The 24,649-nt window shown below is 37.4% G+C and overlaps 1 protein-coding gene across 2 annotated transcripts in view; it reads right to left on the reverse strand.

The window, feature by feature from the left end:
* Nucleotides 1-24,649, reverse strand: part of LOC124805107 (serine/threonine-protein phosphatase 6 regulatory ankyrin repeat subunit A-like) — a 99,463-nt gene that overhangs the window by 15,819 nt on the left and 58,995 nt on the right. For both annotated transcript variants that reach the window (XM_047265554.1, XM_047265555.1), the window contains exons 2-3: nt 23,344-23,628; nt 21,153-21,434 (exon numbers count right to left, since the gene is read on the reverse strand). In XM_047265554.1, the coding sequence (XP_047121510.1) occupies nt 21,153-21,434; nt 23,344-23,618 (557 nt within the window). In that variant the 5' untranslated portion in view covers nt 23,619-23,628. The remainder of the gene's footprint in view (nt 1-21,152; nt 21,435-23,343; nt 23,629-24,649) is intronic.

Genomic DNA, 24,649 nt, shown 5'->3' on the forward strand with positions numbered 1-24,649 from the left:
ATAGTAATCTTACAAAATAGAAATGTGACTGTGCCATGAAACCTACTTACTGGACAATTTAATTATGTTGTCAAATGTCTAAACGACAACAACATGCACTGTATATTATGATGATATATTGCTACTGCATCAAGTTTTTATTGAAATATCCAAAGAACAGAGTGTCACTGAATTAAAGCCAAGTTATTGTATTGTGGACATGCTTATAGAAGAAATGTGATTCATCTATCTATAAAAAATGTGTATTGTATCATCAGAACTGGCCATCAAAATTTTCTGCGTGTGAATACAGTGGGGAGGAACCATTTAATTTTAACTGCTGGATGTCTCAAATAATTTGGCACTATCATTTCTAAAATTACATTTCGGGATGATATTTCAAAAACATCAAGATATGAGACTTCTACATCCACTTTGACAAACCACTAAAAACTGCACAACAGCAGGCTATGTCCCTTTGTACCAGTTATTATTATTATTTCTTTACTTTCTCAGACGTTAAGTCTGGTTAAAAATGGGTCGTGACGCGGACCTTGATCAAGCGTCACTTCCTTTTAACTGTACGGTATATGTTATATTGCATTTAGGAACTTTCGGGTAATTGAACATGTATCAATAATTACAGATTTCTGTAATTTTATATATAAGTTTGGATGTAGCTGTATTGTATTGATGTACTGGTGGATATTGTGTGGTATGACTCCTGTAGTTGATAGTATAATTGGTATAATGTCAACTTTATTCTGATGCCACATGTCCTTGACTTCCTCAGCCAGTTGGATGTATTTTTCAATTTTTTTCTCCTGTTTTCTTTTGTATATTTGTTGTATTGGGTATGGATATTTCGATTAGTTGTGTTAATTTCTTCTTTTTATTGGTGAGTATGATGTCAGGTTTGTTATGTGGTGTTGTTTTATCTGTTGTAATGGTTCTGTTCCAGTATAATTTGTATTCATCATTCTCCAGTACATTTTGTGGTGCATACTTGTATGTGGGAACGTGTTGTTTTATAAGTTTATGTTGTAAGGCAAGCTATTAATGTATTATTTTTGCTACATTGTCATGTCTTCTGGGGTATTCTGTATTTGCTAGTATTGTACATCCACTTGTGATGTGATCTACTGTTTCTATTTGTTGTTTGCAAAGTCTGCATTTATCTGTTATGGTATTGGGATCTTTAATAATATGCTTGCTGTAATATCTGGTGTTTATTGTTTGATCCTGTATTGCAATCATGAATCCTTCCGTCTCACTGTATATATTGCCTTTTCTTAGCCATGTGTTGGATGCGTCTTGATCGATGTGTGGCTGTGTTAGATGATACGGGTGCTTGCCATGCAGTGTTTTCTTTTTCCAATTTACTTTCTTCGTATCTGTTGATGTTACATGGTCTAAAGGGTTGTAAAGGTGGTTATGAAATTGCAGTGGTGTAGCCGATGTATTTATATGAGTGATTGCTTTGTGTATTTTGCTAGTTTCTGCTCGTTCTAGAAAGAATTTTCTTAAATTGTCTACCTGTCCATAATGTAGGTTTTTTATGTCGATGAATCCCCTTCCTCCTTCCTTTCTGCTTAATGTGAAGCTTTCTGTTGCTGAATGTATGTGATGTATTCTATATTTGTGGCATTGTGATCGTGTAAGTGTATTGAGTGCTTCTAGGTCTGTGTTACTCCATTTCACTACTCCAAATGAGTAGGTCAATATTGGTATAGCATAAGTATTTATAGCTTTTGTCTTGTTTCTTGCTGTCAATTCTGTTTTCAGTATTTTTGTTAGCCTTTGTCTATAATTTTTCTTTTAGTTCTTCTTTAATATTATTATTATTATTATTATTATTATTATTATTATTATTATTATTATTATTATTATTATTATTATTATTATTATACAAATTTGGCCGTTAAAGACCGTGAAAACAGTTATTTCTTGCGCTTCTGGGAAGTCTTCTTTCACTCAGTCCACACTTCTTACATTCTTGCACTGAAGGCGGCTTTTCTCTCTTCAGACCATTTAGTTCCACAAGTCTTCTTAATTTTCACACCGAAACCCGTGAATGAATTCAGTTTTTTTCTAAAAAGGTTTCTGTTAAATATTGTTTCCTGATCTATGTCCATTTCTTTTAGATCTCTTTTTTGTGTTGATAAACCATAAATTTTTATTTTTTAGATTTGCGATGTACGAAAATATTTGTTTTGTAAGCCTATTCAGGTTCATCCTCATGATGTGAGCATAAAAGGAGCATCTTCTTTTTCTAATTTTGTCTGTAATTTTGCTGCACTTCGTATACACTTCTTTGTTGCTTTTTAGTCTGTATACAGGCTTGCCTTGATCATCTGTTATTTTCCTGTGTCCAAGAATTGTCCTCACAATTCTTCTTTCACGATTTTCTATCTGTTCTGCGTATGTAAAATTTGCCAGTGTTTCTGACGCATATAGTATCTGCGGTCTAATGACAGTCTGGTAGTGTGAGTTTAATATTTTTGGATATACATTTTTTTGAATACATTTGTCTGCAGTAGTGAGTTGCTGTCTCTAGTTTTTGTATTCTAGCCCTGCAGGCTGGATGACCTTTCGCCACTGGCTGAATTAGTTCTCCAAGATATTTAAAATGTTTAGATACCTGTATTTTCCCGTATTTCGTAGTTATTTTCTTTGGTGGATTTTTGATATTTGTAATGATTTCTGTCTTTTCTAATGAAATTTGCAAGCCTGCTTTTGCAGCAGTTTCTTTAAGTAATTCTATTTGTTTTATTGTGTCTTTTTGTGTGTAAGCTAAACAGGTGAGATCATCAGCAAAGGCAAAACAGTTGGTTTCAATGGCTTTGTAGCACTTCCCTCCAATTTGGACTTTCTCAACTCCATGTTTTTGCGTGAGTTTTCTCCATTCTGCTATGACTTTATCCAGAACACAGTTGAAGGGTACCGGGGACAGCGCATCTCCTTGTCTGACGCCGGTTTTGACCTCGAAATGCCGTGAAATTTCTCCTTGGAATTTTACTTTTGATGTTGTATTTGTTAATGTTTCTTTGATTGTGGTGATTGTTATTTCATCTATTTCATATTCTCAAAGTGTTTTGATGAGTGGGTCCCTATCGATTGAGTCGTAAGCGTTTTTGAAATCAATGAATGTTATGAAATATTTCTTGCTCCTTGTAGATAAATAGTTCATTGTTGTTTTGAGGTTAAAAATTTATTCGGCGCAGGATCTTCCTGGTCTGAAGCCAGCTTGATATTCTCCAAGTTTTCCCTCTATAATTGGTGATACACGATTGAGCAGGGCTTTTGATAGAATTTTGTATGGGACTGGGAGAAGCGATATTCCACGATAGTTGTTAACATCCCTTTTGTCACCTTTTTTAAACAAAGGGTGAATTAGGGCAGTTTTCCAGTGACTTGGGATTTTCTTGGTTTCCCATACTTGTTCAAGTTCTTTGTGTAGTGCATCTACTGATGTTTCTCCCCCAAGCTTGAGCATTTCTGCTGTAATTGTGTCTTCTCCACATGCTTGCCTGTTTTTGAGATTTTTGATTATGTTTGTGATTTCCTCTTGTGTCGGAGGTGTTGAATGTGTTGGTAAAGTTTCTGGTTGCGTAAAACAGAGTCTGGATGGGTGTTTGGCAGTTTGTATTATCTATTCCTATTTTTTGTCTGTATCGTAAATATTTATAGGCATCTGTTTTTTCCATCGCTTCTATGCAGTCGCTATGGTTATCCAATATGTAATCTTCTTGTTTAGTGTGTTTTCCCTTGACTATGCTATTTTTCTTACATTTGTCTGTTCCAAAAGCCATATTTATATCATTGCTGAATACTTCTGTTATCTTTAGTAATTGGTTGAGTTGTTGATTTGTTGCTGCCAGTAGTTTTAGATCATCCACGTATAGCAGATGTGTGATTTTGTGTGGGTATGTTCCAGTAATATTGTATCCATAATTTGTATTATTTAGCATGTTGGATAGTGGGTTCAGAGCAAGGCAGAACCAGAAAGGACTTGATGAGTCTCCTTGATATATTCCACGCTTAATCTGTATTGGCTGTGATGTAATATTATTTGAATTTGTTTGGATATTAAGTGTGGTTTTCCAATTTTTCATTACTATGTTTAGGAACTGTATCAATTTAGGATCTACTTTGTATATTTCCAATATTTGTAGTAGCCATGAGTGGGGTACACTATCAAAAGCTTTTTGGTAATCAATGTATGCGTAGTGCAGCGACCTTTGTTTAGTGTTAGCTTGATATGTCACCTCTGCATCTATTATCAGTTGCTCTTTACATCCTCATGCTCCTTTGCAACAGCCTTTTTGTTCTTCATTTATAATTTTGTTCTGTGTTGTATGTGTCATTAATTTCTGTGTAATGACTGAAGTTAATATTTTGTATATTGTTGGTAGGCATGTTATGGGGCGATATTTAGCTGGGTTTGCTGTGTCTGCTTGATCTTTAGGTTTCAGATAAGTTATTCCATGTGTAAGTGTATCAGGGAATGTGTATGGGTCTGCGATGTAACTGTTAAATAATTTAGTTAGATGTGAATGTGTTGGGGTGAATTTCTTTAACCAGAAATTTGCTATTTTATCTTTTCCAGGGGCTTTCCAATTGTGAGTAGAATTAATTGCTTGGGTGACTTCATGTTGCAAAATTATCACTTGAGGCATTTGTGGTATCATCTTGTATGTGTCTGTTCCTGCTTGTATCCACTGTGCATGCCTGTTATGTTGTACCGGGTTTGGCCATATGTTGCTCCAGAAGTGTTCCATGTCTTATGTTTGGTGGATTGTCTATTTGAATGTGTGTGTTATCTATTGTCTGGTAAAATCTCTTTTGGTTTGTGTTGAATGTTTGGTTTTGTTTCCTTCTATTATTATTATTATTATTATTATTATTATTATTATTATTATTATTATTTTTTCTTTACTTTCTCAGACGTTAAGTCTGGTTAAAAATGGGACGTGACGCGGACCTTGATCAAGTGTCACTTCCTTTTAACTGTACAGTATATGTTATATTGCATTAGGAACTTTCGGGTAATTGAACATGTATCACTAATTACGGATTTCTGTAATTGTATATATAAGTTTGGATGTAGCTGTATTGTATTGATGTACTGATGGATATTGTGTGGTATGACTCCTGTAGTTGATAGTATAATTGGTATAATGTCAACTTTATTCTGATGCCACATGTCCTTGACTTCCTCAGCCAGTTGGATGTATTTTTCAATTTTTTCTCCTGTTTTCTTTTGTATATTTGTTGTATTGGGTATGGATATTTCGATTAGTTGTGTTAATTTCTTCTTTTTATTGGTGAGTATGATGTCAGGTTTGTTATGTGGTGTTGTTTTATCTGTTGTAATGGTTCTGTTCCAGTATAATTTGTATTCATCATTCTCCAGTACATTTTGTGGTGCATACTTGTATGTGGGAACGTGTTGTTTTATAAGTTTATGTTGTAAGGCAAGCTGTTAATGTATTATTTTTGCTACATTGTCATGTCTTCTGGGGTATTCTGTATTTGCTAGTATTGTACATCCACTTGTGATGTGATCTACTGTTTCTATTTGTTGTTTGCAAAGTCTGCATTTATCTGTTATGGTATTGGGATCTTTAATAATATGCTTGCTGTAATATCTGGTGTTTATTGTTTGATCCTGTATTGCAATCATGAATCCTTCCGTCTCACTGTATATATTGCCTTTTCTTAGCCATGTGTTGGATGCGTCTTGATCGATGTGTGGCTGTGTTAGATGATACGGGTGCTTGCCATGCAGTGTTTTCTTTTTCCAATTTACTTTCTTCGTATCTGTTGATGTTACATGATCTAAAGGGTTGTAAAGGTGGTTATGAAATTGCAGTGGTGTAGCCGATGTATTTATATGAGTGATTGCTTTGTGTATTTTGCTAGTTTCTGCTCGTTCTAGAAAGAATTTTCTTAAATTGTCTACCTGTCCATAATGTAGGTTTTTTATGTCGATGAATCCCCTTCCTCCTTCCTTTCTGCTTAATGTGAATCTTTCTGTTGCTGAATGTATGTGATGTATTCTATATTTGTGGCATTGTGATCGTGTAAGTGTATTGAGTGCTTCTAGGTCTGTGTTACTCCATTTCACTACTCCAAATGAGTAGGTCAATATTGGTATAGCATAAGTATTTATAGCTTTTGTCTTGTTTCTTGCTGTCAATTCTGTTTTCAGTATTTTTGTTAGTCTTTGTCTATATTTTTCTTTTAGTTCTTCTTTAATATTTGTATTATCTATTCCTATTTTTTGTCTGTATCCTAGATATTTATAGGCATCTGTTTTTTCCATCGCTTCTATGGAGTCACTGTGGTTTTTAAATATGTAATCTTCTTGTTTAGTGTGCTTTCCCTTGATTATGCTATTTTTCTTACATTTGTCTATTCCAAAAGCCATATTTATATCATTGCTGAATACTTCTGTTATCTTTAGTAATTGGTTGAGCTGTTGATTGGTTGCTGCCAGTAGTTTTAGATCATCCATGTATAGCAAATGTGTGATTTTGTGTGGGTATGTTCCAGTAATATTATATCCATAATTTGTATTATTTAGCATGTTGGATAGTGGGTTCAGAGCAAGACAGAACCAAAAAGGACTTAATGAGTCTCCTTGGTATATTCCACGCTTAATCTGTATTGGCTGTGATGTGATGTTATCTGAATTTGTTTGAATATTAAGTGTGGTTTTCCAGTTTTTCATTACTATGTTTAGAAACTGTATCAATTTAAGATCTACTTTGTATATTTCCAATATCTGTAGTAACCATGAGTGGGGTACACTATCAAAGGCTTTTTGGTAATCAATGTATGTGTAGTGTAGCGACCTTTGTTTAGTTTTAGCTTGATATGTCACCTCTGTATCTATTATCAGTTGCTCTTTACATCCTCGTGCTCCTTTGCAGCAGCCTTTTTGTTCTTCATTTATAATTTTGTTCTGTGTTGTATGTGTCATTAATTTCTGTGTAATGACTGAAGTTAATATTTTGTAGATTGTTGGTAGGCATGTTATGGGGCAATATTTAGCTGGGTTTGCTGTGTCTGCTTGATCTTTAGGTTTCAGATAGGTTATTCCATGCGCAAGTGTATCAGGTAATGTGTATGGGTCTGCAATGTAACTGTTAAATAATTTATATATAAAAACAAAGATGAGGTGACTTACCGAACAAAAGCGCTGGCAGGTCGATAGACACACAAACAAACACAAACATACACACAAAATTCAAGCTTTCGCAACAAACTGTTGCCTCATCAGGAAAGAGGGAAGGAGAGGGGAAGACGAAAGGAAGTGGGTTTTAAAGGAGAGGGTGAGGAGTCATTCCAATCCCGGGAGCGGAAAGACTTACCTTAGCGGGATTGGAATGACTCCTCACCCTCTCCTTTAAAACCCACTTCCTTTCGTCTTCCCCTCTCCTTCCCTCTTTCTTGATGAGGCAACAGTTTGTTGCGAAAGCTTGACTTTTGTGTGTATGTTTGTGTTTGTTTGTGTGTCTATCGACCTGCCAGCGCTTTTGATCGGTAAGTCACCTCATCTTTGTTTTTATATATAATTTTTCCCACGTGGAATGTTTCCTTCCATTATATTGTTAAATAATTTAGTTAGATGTGAATGTGTTGAGGTGAACTTCTTTAGCCAGTAATTTGCTATTTTATCATTTCCAGGGGCTTTCCAATTGTGAGTAGAATTAATTGCTTGGGTGACTTCATGTTGCAAAATTATCACTTCAGGCATTTGTGGTATCATCTTGTATGTGTCTGTTTCTGCTTGTATCCACCGTGCATGCCTGTCATGTTGTACTGGGTTTGACCATATGTTGCTCCAGAAGTGTTCCATGTCTGTTATGTTTGGTGGATTGTCTATTTTAATGTGTGTGTTATCTATTGTTTGGTAAAATCTCTTTTGGTTTGTGTTGAATGTTTGGTTTTGTTTCCTTCTATTTTCACTTTTTTTGTATCTTCTAAGTCGTTTGGCCAATGCTTGTAATTTCTGCTTCTTTTCATCTAATTGCTCTATTGCTTCTTGTTGTGAGATTTTACCTAACCTTTTTCGTTTTATGTCTGATATTTCATTTCTTATAAATTGTGTTAGCTGTCCGATGTCTTTTCTCAGTTTTTCTATTCTGATCTGTAGCCTGTATTGCCATGCTGGTTTTGTGGGTTTCTTCTGTGTGTTGGTTTGTTCTGATCTCTGCCTAGTGTGTATATTTAGTGTAGTGAGTGCTCCTATATAAACCAGTAGTTGTAACTCTTCCATAGTTGTATTTTGATTTATTTTGTTGTGTATGATTGTGTTGATAGTTTTTATTGTTGTTTCGACTTGTGGGTTATTTGGCGGTCAATGCAAGAATGGTCTGATGTCTGTATTTGTGTCTTTGTATTCTATATATGTCAGCTGAAATTTCTCTTCTATATCTAACCCGTGTGTCTCTTCGTGTTCTATTTGTGCTTGTTCTGGTGGCTGTCTTAAGATATCGTTTTCCTCTGATTGTTTAATTGATGCGTGTTGGTCTTTGTTTGTTTGCTCTGGGATGTTTGAGTCCATTACTGTATTTTCTTCTTCTTCTGACTGCACATTATTTTGTTCCAGTATTTGTTGCACTTGTTGTTTGATGTTTTCTGATTCTGACTGGGGTATCTTGTTATTTTTTATTATTACACAGATCTGATCAGCTAGTCGTTGTTCTGTTAAAAGTTTTAATTCCGGGTATCTGGTAATAAATGTTGTCTATACTTGTGATCTGTATCCAGTTGTGTTGGTTCCTAGGTTTGTTGCTTGGTAATAACAGAACATGAGGTGTCGATTAACTTCATCTGACCATCTCATCCTCTGTCTTTGTTTTCCTTCTAGGGTGGTTGCAGGAAGCATATCCTGCAAAACACCTCTATTTGGATTTAAATCATTTTCCAGTTGGCTAGCAGTGTCGTTACCATTGTGGGCGGGCATAGGGTTCAAGCGTCGTCCCCGACCATGACGGCGCTTGTCCGAGGCTTCTTTAGTTCTGTCCTGAACCAAGTAATCACACTAAAAGGGGGGTTAGCCCTATTAGTGGTTTGTTCTTTTCGTCGCCTTTTACGACTGGCAGAACATTCCGGAGACCTATTCTTTTCCTGGGCCTTATTATTATTATTATTATTATTATTATTATTATTATTATTATTATTATTATTAATATTATTATTAATAATAATAATAATAATAATAATAACAATAATAATTTTTATTTGTCCATGTTAACTTTACAGTCTTGGACATAGTCATTTTTTGTACAATTATATCAATATCATTTCATTCCAAGAATGAATATATACATCAAGTAGCACATTGTATATCACTCCATACATATAATGATTATATACATCAGTTAGCCAATAATAACAATACCACCACTAATATACTGCAGTATCTAAAAGGATAAACTAACAGTACTGCAGCTCAGAATTCTTTTAATGAGTATAAACATCTTTCTATTAACATTTTTCTATTAACATTTTTCAACTTGCCCTTGAAAAGATTGCCTTGGAGTTGTTTTCTATTTTTTTGCAACTTATTATAGAATTGTCTCCCAGTTACATATGGAGTGTGGTCTGTAGCTTTCTTGTTAGTCCGTATCCTATGATAGTCACTTTTGGCTCGAATATTGTAATTATGGGTGTCACTGTTCTTTATGCTATTATCCTTGTTCTATTTTACAAACATTATGGTCTTAAATACATACAATGAGTAAACAGTCAGTAATTTATAATTTTTGAAATAGTCCCTATAGGACTAACTGCTCTCTTTTGAAGCCTGAAAATGCGATCCATATAGACAGTGGGTGCCCCACCCCAGACCTCGATCCCATATTGCAGATGTGAGTATATTAACCTATAATACACTTGTTTAAGGACAAGGGGAGCTACTTTATTTGCAACACGTTTTAGTAAGCTGATATGCTCTTTCCAAGTGAGATGTTCATCAATCAATAGGCCTAAAAACTTATGTTTGTCAGATGTTTCAACTGTAGAAAGTGATTGAGTATGAGTATTATTAAAATGTAGCAATAACTTTATTACTACAGTCTTGTCCTTATTCAGTGTAAGCTTATTCACTGTTAGATATTCTGTGATCATTTCAAAGTTCTCTTTGTTGCTTTGGAATGCTGCCCGCTCTACAGCCCCAGCTAATAAAATACACTCCTGGAAATGGAAAAAAGAACACATTGACACCGGTGTGTCAGACCCACCATACTTGCTCCGGACACTGCGAGAGGGCTGTACAAGCAATGATCACACGCACGGCACAGCGGACACACCAGGAACCGCGGTGTTGGCCGTCGAATGGCGCTAGCTGCGCAGCATTTGTGCACCGCCGCCGTCAGTGTCAGCCAGTTTGCCGTGGCATACGGAGCTCCATCGCAGTCTTTAACACTGGCAGCATGCCGCGACAGCGCGGACGTGAACCGTATGTACAGTTGACGGACTTTGAGCGAGGGCGTATAGTGGGCATGCGGGAGGCCGGGTGGACGTACCGCCGAATTGCTCAACACGTGGGGCGTGAGGTCTCCACAGTACATCGATGTTGTCGCCAGTGGTCGGCGGAAGGTGCACGTGCCCGTCGACCTGGGACCGGACCGCAGCGACGCACGGATGCGCGTCAAGACCGCAGGATCCTACGCAGTGCCGTAGGGGACCGCACCGCCACTTCCCAGCAAATTAGGGACACTGTTGCTCCTGGGGTATCGGCGAGGACCATTCGCAACCGTCTCCATGAAGCTGCGCTACGGTCCCGCACACCGTTAGGCCGTCTTCCGCTCACGCCCCAACATCGTGCAGCCCGCCTCCAGTGGTGTCGCGACAGGCGTGAATGGAGGGGCGAATGGAGACGTGTCGTCTTCAGCGATGAGAGTCGCTTCTGCCTTGGTGCCAATGATGGTCGTATGCGTGTTTGGTGCCGTGCAGGTGAGCGCCACAATCAGGACTGCATACGACCGAGGCACACAGGGCCAACATCCGGCATCATGGTGTGGGGAGCGATCTCCTACACTGGCCGTACACCACTGGTGATCGTCGAGGGGACACTGAATAGTGCACGGTACATCCAAACCGTCATCGGACCCATCGTTCTACCATTCCTAGACCGGCAAGGGAACTTGCTGTTCCAACAGGACAATGCACGTCCGCATGTATCCCGTGCCACCCAACGTGCTCTAGAAGGTGTAAGTCAACTACCCTGGCCAGCAAGATCTCCGGATCTGTCCCCCATTGAGCATGTTTGGGACTGGATGAAGCGTCGTCTCACGCGGTCTGCACGTCCAGCACGAACGCTGGTCCAACTGAGGCGCCAGGTGGAAATGGCATGGCAAGCCGTTCCACAGGACTACATCCAGCATCTCTACGATCGTCTCCATGGGAGAATAGCAGCCTGCATTGCTGCGAAAGGTGGATATACACTGTACTAGTGCCGACATTGTGCATGCTCTGTTGCCTGTGTCTATGTGCCTGTGGTTCTGTCAGTGTGATCATGTGATGTATCTGACCCCAGGAATGTGTCAATAAAGTTTCCCCTTCCTGGGACAATGAATTCACGGTGTTCTTATTTCAATTTCCAGGAGTGTATGTATCATCAGCATAGTTCACTAGTTTGGAGTTTTGTGGCTGTGTTATGTCATTAATATATACCATAAACAAGAATGGTCCAAGTATACTTCCTTGGGGAACTCCACAATTGAGAGTTCTATATGCTGACTTTACTGTTTGGATCTTACTTTCATTCTTATAATTTAATTTTGTGCACTGTCTTGTATCACAGAGATAAGAACTTAGTAATTTTAGAGCTACTCCTCTTATCCCATAATTTTCTAACTTGGATAACAATACTGCATGATTCACAGAATCTAATGCTTTAGACAGATCTAGGAAAGTCCCTATAACTTTGTTTCCTTTATCCAGCCAGTTCAGTAGTTCACGGAAAAAAGTTGCTAATGCTGTTATTGTAGAGCATCCTTTTCAAAACCCATGTTGTGTTTTATTTAATAGTTTGTATTTACAGAAGAATGATTCCATTTGATCTAGAATTATTCTTTCAAGCAGCTTACCAAGTGTTGAAGTCAAAGAGATTGTCCGGTAGTTATTTGTCTGTGATAGCCCCCTTTTTATACACTGGTTGTATCTCAGTGATTTTTAAAAGCTCTGGAAAGGTCCCCTGTCCAGTTGAACTGTTAATTAGATGTGTTATTGGTTTTATTAACTCATTTTTGCATTTTTTAAGTAGTGTGGATGATATGTCATCCCAGCCACTAGATGATTTTACTTTGAGTTTTGAGATTATATTCATGATCTCAAACTCTGTTACACTCCTTAGGAAAAATGAATTACCCATTTTAACTGTGTTTATCTTCAGGGGTGATTCATCTTTTAGGGTTTCTTCACATTCCATTCGTGTATAGAGTGCAAGAAGAATACTTGTTTGAATGCATCTGTGCATGCTGTAATTAATCTAATGTTGTCCACACAATCACTATATGAGCGATACAGAGGGTGTCCTAGAGTCATCATTAAAACTGATTCTTGAAACTTTGTTAATATACTTCCTCAGGTTAGTTTATGTCTGCCTTCAAGAGTCTGCCAGTTCAGTTTCTTCAGCATCAATGTAACACCCTTCCATGGGTCAAATGAAGCTTTGACCATTTGTGCTGCCCTTGTCTGTATATGTTCAATATCCCCTATTAGTCCTATTTGCTATTGGTTCTACACATTTTAGCAATATTCTAGAACTGGTTGCAGAAGTGATTTGTAAGTAATCTCCTTTGTAGACTGATTGCATTTCCCCACTATTCTACCAATAAACCAAAATCTACCACCTGCTTTACCCACAACTGAGCATATGTGATCATTTCATTTCATATCCCTACAAAGTGTTAGACCCAGGTATTTGTACAAGTTGGCTGATTACAATAGTGACTCACTGATATTATAGGCATAGGGTACTACATTTTTTCATTTTGTGAAGTGCAAAATTTTACAATTTTGGACATTTAAAGCAAGTTGATAATCCTCGCACCACTTTGAAATCTTCTCAAGATCTGACTGAATATTCATGCAGCTTCTTTCAGACAGTACTTCATTATAGATAATGATACTTCTACCCCCAATGATGACTCTCCATCCAAGATAACAGCTGCATCCTTCCTTCCTAAAAGTCCTCAATCCAGTCAACAAATTTAACTTGGTACCCCTTATGATCAAACTTTTCACAGTAAGTGTAGGTGAGGTACTGAGTCAAATGCTTTCAGAAATCAAGAAGTACTGCATCTACCTTACTGCCTTGATTCGAAGCTTTCAGTATGTCATGTGAGAAAAGCGCAAGTTGGGTTTTCACATTAGTGGTGTCTTTGGAATTCCTGCTAGTTTATTTATTTATTTATTTTATCCATCTTTCAGCACCTACATGCAATCGATGTCGTCAGAAGAGTTACAGCTATTTGTACATTATGTTTTACATACCAAAATATTACATAGTAAAAATATGGCAATGTTGTAAACTATTAGCTTACAACAGCCTCTACACCTAGATCCATACATAACAGTAAGCCATAATTTATCAGCATTAACATGCAATCAATGTTGTCAGAAGTATTATAGCTATTTGTACATTATGTTTCATATAGCAAAAATATTACATGGAAAAAAAAAAGATAGTGTTGTACCCTGCCTCTACATCCATAACTATACATAATAGTAAGCCTTAGTTTATCAATAAATTAGATCATCTTTACAACTATTCTGAAATTCTTCTACACTGTAGAAAGTATTTTTCTTCATCTACACTTTGGTTTTAGTTTTGAAAATATCCATTGAAACCAATTGAGCCTGTACGGGTAAAGTGTTGAATAATTTTATGCCTATGTATTCATAGCTAGATTGGGTTTTCTTAAGCCTGGTTGTGGGTATATCAATCATATTTGTTTGTCGAGTATTGTGTTGATGAACCGATTTCCTTATAGTGTAGTGGTTTAAGTTTTCTTTTATGTTTAATAGGCAACAATATATGTAAAGAGATGGGACTGTGAGAATTTTTAAGTCTCTAAAATAAGGTCTACATGAGGTCTTGTTGTCAGTGATTCCGTACAAACGTCTAATTGCTTTCTTCTGCCAAGTGAAAATTTTTTTGGCTCCTGGAGAGTTACCCCATAAAAGAATGCCATATTGTAGATGGCAATGAAAGAAGGCATAGTATGACTAAAGCAATAAATCTTGTGTAACACATGTGTGTAGTTTGGCTAGTAGGTAGATAACTCTTGATAGCTTTCGACATACGTAATCTGTATGTGTGTCCCAAGTTGACGTGGAGGAGATCACTAAGACACCTAATAAATGGAAGGAAGGAATGAGCTCAGAATATATTCTACAATTCTGCAACAAATCAGTGTCAAGGATATTGGATGGTAGTTTTGTGGCTCACTTCTACTACCCTTCTTATAGACAGCTTTGTTGCATGCATTCTTCCAACAACTGCACATGGCTTTCTGTTTGAGGGGGGGTCTATGATAGATTATAGTTAGAAGAGGGACTAACTCAGCCAGAATTTCAAAATAGAATCTGACAGGGAGAGTCCATGCTTTGTTTTTGCATCTATCCAAGCAGTAGTCTGTGTTTCTTTAGAAGTTTCTTTAAAGTGGCTGTATACATAGAGGGGTCCCTCCCATTATAAACTTTTCTACTGGGTAGATGTCTACCCAGTACATGGTCAACTGTTCTTCCAAACTTTAGCCATAATTCAACATGCTCCTGCCCTGTGTTGCAAGTTTCATGTTCCTCACTGAGATACGACACTATTGATTTTTTATCTAATTTACTGAAAATATATCTAAAAAGAAAGATGATGAAACTTACCAAACAAAAGCGCTGGCAGGTCGATAGACACACAAACAAACACAAACATACACACAAAATTCTAGCTTTTGCAACCAATGGTTGCCTCGTCAGGAAAGAGGGAAGGAGAAGGAAAGACAAAAGGATATGGGTTTTAAGGGAGAGGGTAAGGAGTCATTCCAATCCCGGGAGCGGAAAGACTTACCTTAGGGGGAAAAAAGGACAGGTATACACTCGCACACACACACACATATCCATCCACACATACACAGACACCAAATTACTGAAAATATATTTCTTTTTCCTTGTTTTAGTTAGGCTTTGTACTCTAGAAGTCATTGTTGCCACAACCATGTCATGGTCACTGATAACAGTTTTGATGTGCACATCCTTAAAGAGGCCAGGTCTGTTTGTTGCCATTAGATGTAATACATTTCCATCATCAGCAGGCTTCTGAACCCTCTGTTCTATGTAGTTTCCAGAGAAGGCATTTAGTAATGTTTCACAGGATGTCTTGTCATGCCCACCACTAACAAAACTAAGTATTCCAGTACTCGCAAGTGAACAGAGTTCCTCTCTCAAGTTATCAATTACAGCATAGGTGAGTCTGTTGGTTGATAGAAGGATCCAATTACAATTTTATGCCTTCCCTTCATAGTAAGTCTTTCCCAAACAGCCTTGTATGCAGCTTCAATCTCTATCTTGGTGCATTTGAGTTTTCTGTCTACTGCGACAATTACACTACTTCCACTTCCCTATCCTTTCAATATATGCCTAAATTTTAACCAGATTTCTGCACTTAGCATTTTGTTAGCTTCACTGCTTGTCAGGAGTGATCCAAACACTGGCTCTTTGTTGCGAATGCTTCTGCAGCTAACTAATTGGATTTTAATACTTCTGTCTGTGGTGGTGGTCATTCCTTTGGATGTTACAGTAATTCTCCTGGGTCTCTTACAGCTGTCATTGTCTGGATTAGGTGGAGAGTCACCCAATCTAAAGCACCCTTGTGTACATCCCACATGCAGTCAGCTGTCTGGGCAGCAGCCTTTGATCTAGAGTGCACACCTGGCCCATTTAGGGGGACCCTACAGTTCTCAACCCTATGGCACAAGTCCAGGAAGTTGCTGCCTAGCTTGTGACAGAATTTTGTGTGTCTCAGGTTCAAGGCCTCCACACAAATCAGCACCAAGGGGGCCCATGATCTATTCTACAGAGAGTGCTGCAAATTGTAAGATTCATTGAAAATCCATGAGCAGGGCTGATCTTCTCAACCTTCTACCAGTCACTATGTAGAGGTTCACCCACTTTGTTTCTTCGTTTGTCATTTGTTGTCCTCGGTGTCTATGTACTGGCTGAAAAAATTGGGGTTGGATGTGCAACTACTGTCTAGTGTAAATGATGTAGCTGACAGATGCACAGTTTCATTTCACAGTCTTTTACTTTCACTTTTCACAACCCCCCAATAACACACAGTTACTTGCTAGTGCAATGGTGTTCTAACTTCCCATAAGCCTCATTACTAGTTAGCAAGTGAAAATCCACATAATGCAACGATAATTTACTGTTGAACATCTACGAGCAGTAAAAGCCTATCCAGAAAGTTCACAGTTTTTGAAGAATAGAAAGCTACATATAGTGCAGACACTGTCACTGTTTTAACACACGGCCTAATCGTTTAACACCTATTACACTGTTAAGTTGATGCATTGATGATGTCATAACCAACACAGGTTCCTCGTCTGAAACTTGGCCGTGGACTGACTGTCTCATGACCAAAAACTGTGCCCTTATATACCCTCACAATAATAAGTGCTGAAACTACACACTGTTTGAAGCTAAATTTACAGAAATTACAATTAAAACTTAACCCATTAAATTAACTGAATACATCAAAAAATTCCGTCTTTTTAACAGTTTCTTCTTCTACATGAGTTAGGCCAAATTATTTGTTTAAATTGTGAAATTAACAAGCATAGTTACACAAACAATACTTTAGACAAGACTGTTAATTACTTTGAAATTAATTAAGGGCTGGTGTTGCTAACATGTTTTCGACTAAAGCAAAATAGTTACTTTAAGAATACTAGCATTTTGTATTCCAAATGTTTACAATTATTACATAATTTATATTTGTTGATACGTCAACAATAAAATTTAAGCTACAAAACAATTACTGATTTCACCCTATAACAAAAGATACTACCCAGGAATAGTCAAAATAAATTAGAAAATCAGTTACATACATAAAACTAAGCACAAAATTAGATCTGGTGCTATAGTCTTTAAAACTGAGGGCCACCCTCTCTCTTTTATGACAATGCAGATTATACCCAAGTATGTTAATGGTAATTAGTTCAAAAATGAAAAAAAAATTAAGTAGGCAGTTGGCAAAACGAGAGGGGAAGCAAAAATATCCCAGCTTGCTTCATCACAACTGGAATGATTCAAGTACGATCTCCGAGCCCAAATGAGAGGCATTGTTTGTCACAATGAGAGCCAACATCTGCATTTGGTTGCACCCTGTCCACTCAGTGGCTGCCAGGATAGTCTTTTCAGCAGGCTTAATGAGGTACCCAGGCATAAATACTGATTGTACGTGGTATTCCTCCCTTGCTACCATTTGCCTGAGGTGGCACCATTATTTGCTGTGCATTTGAACTGCTGAGGATTACTAGACTTTTGCTCGTTTGTGTTTGCCACCCCCAGACACAGGGCTTGGCACATTTCCCAACAAATGAAGTGTGTCTCACAGGCTCAGTTTCAGTCTCCTTAGAAGGTAGCATTTATCGGCTAGGGGGCTGTCTAACATTCTGAGCCCTCTCTGGTCCCTGTCTGCCCTGTAAAAGATGCCTACACCCGCCGCTGACATGCCACTCACAGTCGAGCGCATAAGTGGTATAATAGCTCCAGTATTTTCTGCAGAAGAGACAGAGTCCATAGTTGAGGATAGAACACAACTCTTGGTAGCTCTCCAAACACATCAGTTTGCAGAAGCATTCAATCACTTGACAGTCATCAAGATGATTTCCAGCTGCTCTAAAGAAACAGAGATTACTCCATAAGAGGTGTAAAACGAAGTGTAAGAGGGATGCTGGATGAAACGCATTTGGCTATCAAGAGAGACGTGTGTGATGCCTTCAGTGACTACCTTATCAGAATATTTTCAAATGACATTTCGTAAAACCCAAAGAAATTCTGGTCGTACCTAAAGGCTGTTAGCGTCACCAAAGTTAGTGTCCATTCCCTAGTGAATGAGACAGGAACTGAAAATGAGGGTAGCAAAGCAAAAGCTGAAATGCTTAACTCCAGTTTCAAATGTTCCTTTACAAAGGAAAACCCAGGAGAATTGCCCCAATTTTATCCTTGTACCACTGAGATGATGAATGAAATAAGTATTAGTGCTAGTGGTGTTGAGAAACAGCTGAAATTATCAACATTGAACAAAGCTTCAGGCCCCATTGGAATCCCTATCAGATTCTATAATGAATTTGCTGCTGAGTTAGCAGCCCCCCCCCCCCCCCCCCTCAAAACTATAATCTATCATAGATTCCTCGAACAAAAAACTGTGCCCAGTTCTTGGAAAAAGGCACAAGTCAAATCTGTCTAGAAGAAGGGTAGTAAAAGTGATCCACAAAACTACTGTCCAATATCCCTGACATCGATTTGTTGTAGAATCTTAGAACATATTTTGTGCTCAGACCTAATGAGATATCTTGAACAGAATGACTACCTCAATGTCAGTCAGCATCAATTCTGAAAACATCGATCATATGAAACCTAACTCTCACTTTTCTCACATAACATACCGAAAGCTTTTGGTTGAGACAACCAGGTAGATGCAGTGTTTATTGAATTCTGAAAAGCATTCGACTCTGTGCCACACCTACACTTACTGTCAATAGTATGATTATATGGGGTATCAAATGAAATTTGTGACTAGACTGAACTTTTTAGTAGGGAGGACACAACATGTTATTTTGGATGGAAAGTCATTGTCAGATGTAGAAGTAGCTCTGGGTGTGCCCCAGGGAAGTGTGTTGTGACCCTTGCTCTTCATGTTGGCTTTTTGCAGATGATGCAGTTATCTGTAATGAAGTACTGTCTGAGAGAAGCTGCATAAATATTCAGTCAGAGCTGGATAAACAATTTTACATGATACAGAGATTGGCAACTTGCTTTAAACGTTCAGAAGTAAAATTTTGTGCTTCAAAAAACAAAAAAATATAGTACCCTCTGACTATATCAATGAGTCATCACTGGAATTGGCCAACTCATACAAATACCTGGGTGTAAAACTTTGTAGGGATATGAAATGGAATGATCGCATAGGTTCAGTCATGGGTGAAACAGGTGGTAGACTTTGGTTTATTGGAAGAACTTGCTTACAAATCACTCATGCAATCCATCACAGAATATTGGTCAAGTGTGCGGGACCCACAGGGGGTATTGAACATGCACAGGAAAGAGCGGCACAAATGGTCACATAGATACTGAAGAAACTGAACTGGAAGACTTTGAGACAGATGTAAACTATCCCAAGAAAGTCTATTAACAAAGTTTCAAGAACTGGTTTTAAATTACTCTAGGCATGTACTACATCTAGGAATATACTACAACTCTCATGTATTACTCACACCGGGATCGTGAGGATAAAATTAGAATAATTTTTACATGCACAGAGGCATTCAAACAATCTTTCTTCCCGCACTCCATATGCAAATGGAGCAGAAAGAAACCCTAATAATGGGTACAATGGGACATACCCTCTGCCATCCACCTCATGGTGATGTGTAGATGTAGATGTAGATGTAGATGCTTATGAATAGCAACTACATAACTCATCCCATGCCTCAGGACAGCATATACAATGGGGCTGCACTATGCCTGTTCCAATATTTTACTGAATAGTAAACAAATAACTTTGGACCAAGCCTGCTGATTATCTTTTAATTTATGGGAATGATATGCTGCAGGTATCCAAAGCCTTTTAGAACTGAAGTAATTAACAGCCAAACTGAGATATCTATTACAAAAACAGGAAAACTTTGCACCAACTGTTTCTTTCCAGGTTATGCTCACTAACAATTATAAAAATATCGGTAGCCTAATTTATGATAATTGCAGACAGTATACACTGCTGTTGATGAGACCTGATATTTTAGTTATTGACAGTAACTGCAAACAAATGCCTATTTACTATGAAGCTGGTTACGCATGAATATCAACTTACAAAAATTCACCTAACTATTACATTTGGAAGAGTCACAAAATTCTAAAAAATATGACTTTTTTCACATAAAATATATAATGAAATTAAGGAACAACTGATTTACAATGAGGATACTGTGACCAAAAGTTTCTGAAAAGCACAAATTAAGGTTACAATTGATACTATAGTACCATACGAGGTGTCTTTTTTTGTACTCAAAAATGTTTGAGAAAATACAGTGTATTATGATAGACGCAAGTGGTGACAAAATGAATGGAAGATTAAGTAAAAAGGTCAGGAACAGTGTTGTAACACATTAGGATGTAGATTTTTGAATCTGACCAATCTGGCACACATGGACTTGCATAAAGGAAAATTTGTAAGTCTGCTTATGTAGGCTGCATAAATAAAAGTGGGAACCATACAATTTTTTAAAATTTTTTCTTATTTTTTTTTTTTTTTTTTACCTCGTTGGCTGGATCTGTGATAACTTCTACACTGGTGTGCCGAAGACACAAGCCATCTCTTGGATGTCAGGGCAGCCAAGAGTTAGAGTTGTACACAGTGAGTGTCATATCATAATTAGTTACTAATTATGACACATATGAAAGTGTATGAGGGAAGTGGAAGGGGGATGGAGGTGCCCCATGAAAAGCGTGGAGCATCATCAGCTAGTGGCAGCTAACAATGCTATTTGCATCTGGCTTTTCCCACACAGGAATTTTTCCTTTCTCAATGAAATCTATGTAACAAGCTGAGTGAGAGTATGAATGAATAAATGGATGGATGGATGGATGGATGGATAGATGAAAACAGTTTTACAGGTTATCCAGAAACTGTTTATATCTATTTTCACTATATGCTTTCAGTGTTAACTTTCAATGAGCTGTACAAAATGACCAGTGATCCAGTAAAATACTTGGTGGTGCTGACTGATATTGGTAACCTGGTAACAATGATTTAATTTCTACTCTCAAAGACTAGATGAAATACATACAATGCCATAACACCAAATAAAGCTCTCTTACAAAAGCACAGTGAGAGCTACAGCTATGTTTATATGATGTTCCTTTTTCATTACCTTGATTTCTCAATAATAGCAGTAGCAGCTCTACATCTTTTTTTATTGGCAGCCAGATGAATTGCTGAAAGCCCTGTATTATCAAGAATATTTATATCAAATCTCTGGCATTCTATGAGCTTTTCAATGCAAGACTCAAACCCTGAAGCTGCTTCTGGAAGGCAGTCATCTCTGAAGGCCAGCACAATGTAATGAAGGGCACTCTGACCCGAACTGTCCACCGCATTCACCCGCGTTGCTGCATGCGATAGTAAAACTCCGAGGACTGCTGCATTACCACACCTGTTGTAACAGAATTAAAAACAAATAATTCTTCACATTTCCATTGGTGGTAAAAAACAAATAATTCTTCACATTTCCATTGGTGGTCAAGTTTGATGTTTGGTACTTATTTTGTGTGGAAATAAAGTGAATGTCCATTAATACTACACACATATTTCTGTATAGACAAAAATAATGAGCACAATGAGGAGAACTATTAAAAGTATGAATTAAGAGAAAGTAGCTTTGTAAGGCCAACATGGAGTTAAATTACAAACCTAAAAATTTTGTATTTCAGCTTATTTTTCCATTATTTATTAATTAGTTTATATTTTGTTTTCTAATCAGCATTTCCAACAATAACAATCTCTCTCCTCATTATTGAGGTGCTCAATTTTTTTTAACCTGTGTTTTTCCAACACAGAAATCCTGGGTGACTTTCCTACCTAATTCCCAACTAGTCTCAATTCCTTCACTTGCCTCTTTCATGAGATAAAAACACCTCCCATTCCAAATAATTATTTGTGTAACTACAGCTTTCCTGCCATTTAGTGAGTGGAATTTCTTTATGTATTTTTAACTGCTAAGGTAATTTATCATTAAGTCAATCATCCTCAATGAAGAAATTGTTATAGGCTCTTTTCCTTTCTTTGAAACCATATTAAGCATAAAAAGTTGAATATTAAGAAAAAAGGTTAATCTATAAGAAGAAACATGTCTATGGGAGAGGAGGAGAGAGGAGAAAAAAACTGTTGCAAAATGTGATGCACTAAGCCATGTGCTGACACGACCAATCCCCTCCATACCACACATCCAATGATGCCAGTGGCAGCAGATGATGTGGTAGTTGTTCAGTCCAGATGGGCCTGCCGAGGCCTGTGGACAGAGTTTACATTTTTACTTCATGTTTGAACTCTCTCCTTTAGATTCTTCCAGTGAACCTCAGTCCTGCACTTATTTTTTCTACAACTAGTTCCATGCGATTGTTCCGTTTTTGGTTACCGCAGAAGCATACTCCTAAGTATTTTGCAGTTGTTACTGTCCTCGGTCATTGATCACCAGTCGTGTAATCAAATAATAAAGTATCTTTCTGCAATACATTACATTTATCTACAACGAGAGTCAGCTGCAGGCCCTGCACTCAGCATTGATTCTTGGCTGGTCTTTTTAAATTTTGCAATAATTTTATCATGTTGCCAGTTTCCAGTTTACTACACCATCGATTGTGAATAGTCCCACTGAGTTTTTAATGTTGTCCACCAGTTCATCTCGATACATTGCGAACAGTAACAGCATCCAAACACTCTCAGATGGGTCATGCTCAAAGTAACTTTAAAATAACATCTGACAATTTAGACCAATTCAAAAGTGTGTGTTGAGTTGTATTTGCTATGAAGCCCTTAAACAAATCACAAAGCTGGACCAATATTCTGTGTGATCGTATTTTATTCACCTGGCAGCAGTGAGGAAATGAAGTCAATGCAACAGAAATAAAAGAACACAGTGTCAGTCTGGGTATGATGACCTATTGCCTTCTTGATTACATTAATATACAGAACAAGCAAGAGTTTCACAAAATGTCTATCTGTGGACTGTGTTGAATCATACAGAGAAAATTTTCAGTCTCCATAAGATCATAATTCCCACGAATAACTTATATTTCACAATTCTAAAACAGATTGCATTCACAGATACCAGTCTACGGTTATCTTGACAACCACAGTGACTCATATCTTTTTACAATCAGTTAGTTGTTTCCTAACTTTGTGATTCATAATAGCGACCTTTTGCTATATGGGACAATCCTTTGTGCCACACAAGTTGTGCCAAGTTTATGGCAGCAGTAATTTAAAGAAGTTCATCTAAATGGTGTTCATGAGAGAGAGAGAGAGAGAGAGAGAGAGAGAGAGAGAGAGAGAGAGAGACTCACCTGGCAGCGTAGTGTATTGGTTCAGGTACAACTACATTGACATTTGGCTTCACACCACATTCCAGTAATTTACTTGTAAATGTTGCTGGAATTTCAGGATGGCGAGATGCTATTTCTAGACAAGTAGAGAAGTGAGGGAAGCCATAGCGATACAGAGGATTAACCTGACCTCTTTCAAGCAAGTTACAGAATGTCTGGAAATCATTTCCCAGTAGTGCATCTAACAATGCTTTCTGTGCATCCACTTCACTTTGTTGGGAAATTTGGTGATCCATTACTTTCCATCTGCAAACAAAAGAAAGACAACAGTTACACTAGAAAGCATCTGTTAAGTTCTTTTCTTTTAACGGTAATAAGTTCAAAGCCAGTTTTCATAGTATCACTAGCAGGGACAGTATTAGAAAGTGGAACCAATTTGTTAAAAATTTAGGTCAATGTGACAATTTTCAACCCCATATTAGGGAAACAAATCAACTTAAAATAAATGTTTCACAACCTGTGACAATAATTTAGCAATACAAGGAAAAATAAGAGCTTTTTTTAATGTTTGAGCATTGCAGCAAAATTAGAGAAGTGATGTAGGAAATTAACAATAATATCTTTGATTGTGTAGTTCTTAAAATTCTAATAACAAATGTGCAGTTTTATGGCATTAAGGGCATTTCCTCACCATACATTAAATATCTTAACAATAGAGAACAAAGATCCTCAGTAATAAATGATACCAAACTAATAAAATTCAGAGTGGGAAAGCATTAAATGTAGGATCCAGAATGAATTTTCACTCTACAGTGAAGTGTGTGCTGATTTTAAACTTTGTCATATCAAAACCATTTTCTGAACCATGGCTTTAACCTGGAACCTTCAGCTTTCGTGGGTAAGTGGTCTACCGTCTGTTAGAAGACAAGGTGCTGGTGGAAGTAAAGTTATGAGGGCATGTCATGTTGGACAGCTCAGTCAGTAGAGCACTTGCGCACAAAAGGCATAGGTACAAGGTTCAAGTCCCAGTCAAGCAAAGAGTTTTGGTCTGCCAGGAAGTATTGAACATAGTATCTCACAAGATTTGGTGTTTGGTCTGCTTCTCTTCTTGACCTACATAAATTATTTACCATGGGAATGGGGAGGCTGTTCAGAAACTTACGTTTGTTGATATGTGTAATGGTAAATATCCAAAATGCATCAATACAAAATAGTCAGAAGAATAGCAAAATATGCTTGCAACTGATTCACAGCAAATACCTTAACCCTTAATATTAGAAAAAGTCAGTCAATGCAATTCCAAAGAAATAAAATTGATTTTTAGTAG

Source organism: Schistocerca piceifrons, chromosome 7, assembly GCF_021461385.2.
Source record: "Schistocerca piceifrons isolate TAMUIC-IGC-003096 chromosome 7, iqSchPice1.1, whole genome shotgun sequence".
NCBI lineage: Eukaryota > Metazoa > Arthropoda > Insecta > Orthoptera > Acrididae > Schistocerca > Schistocerca piceifrons.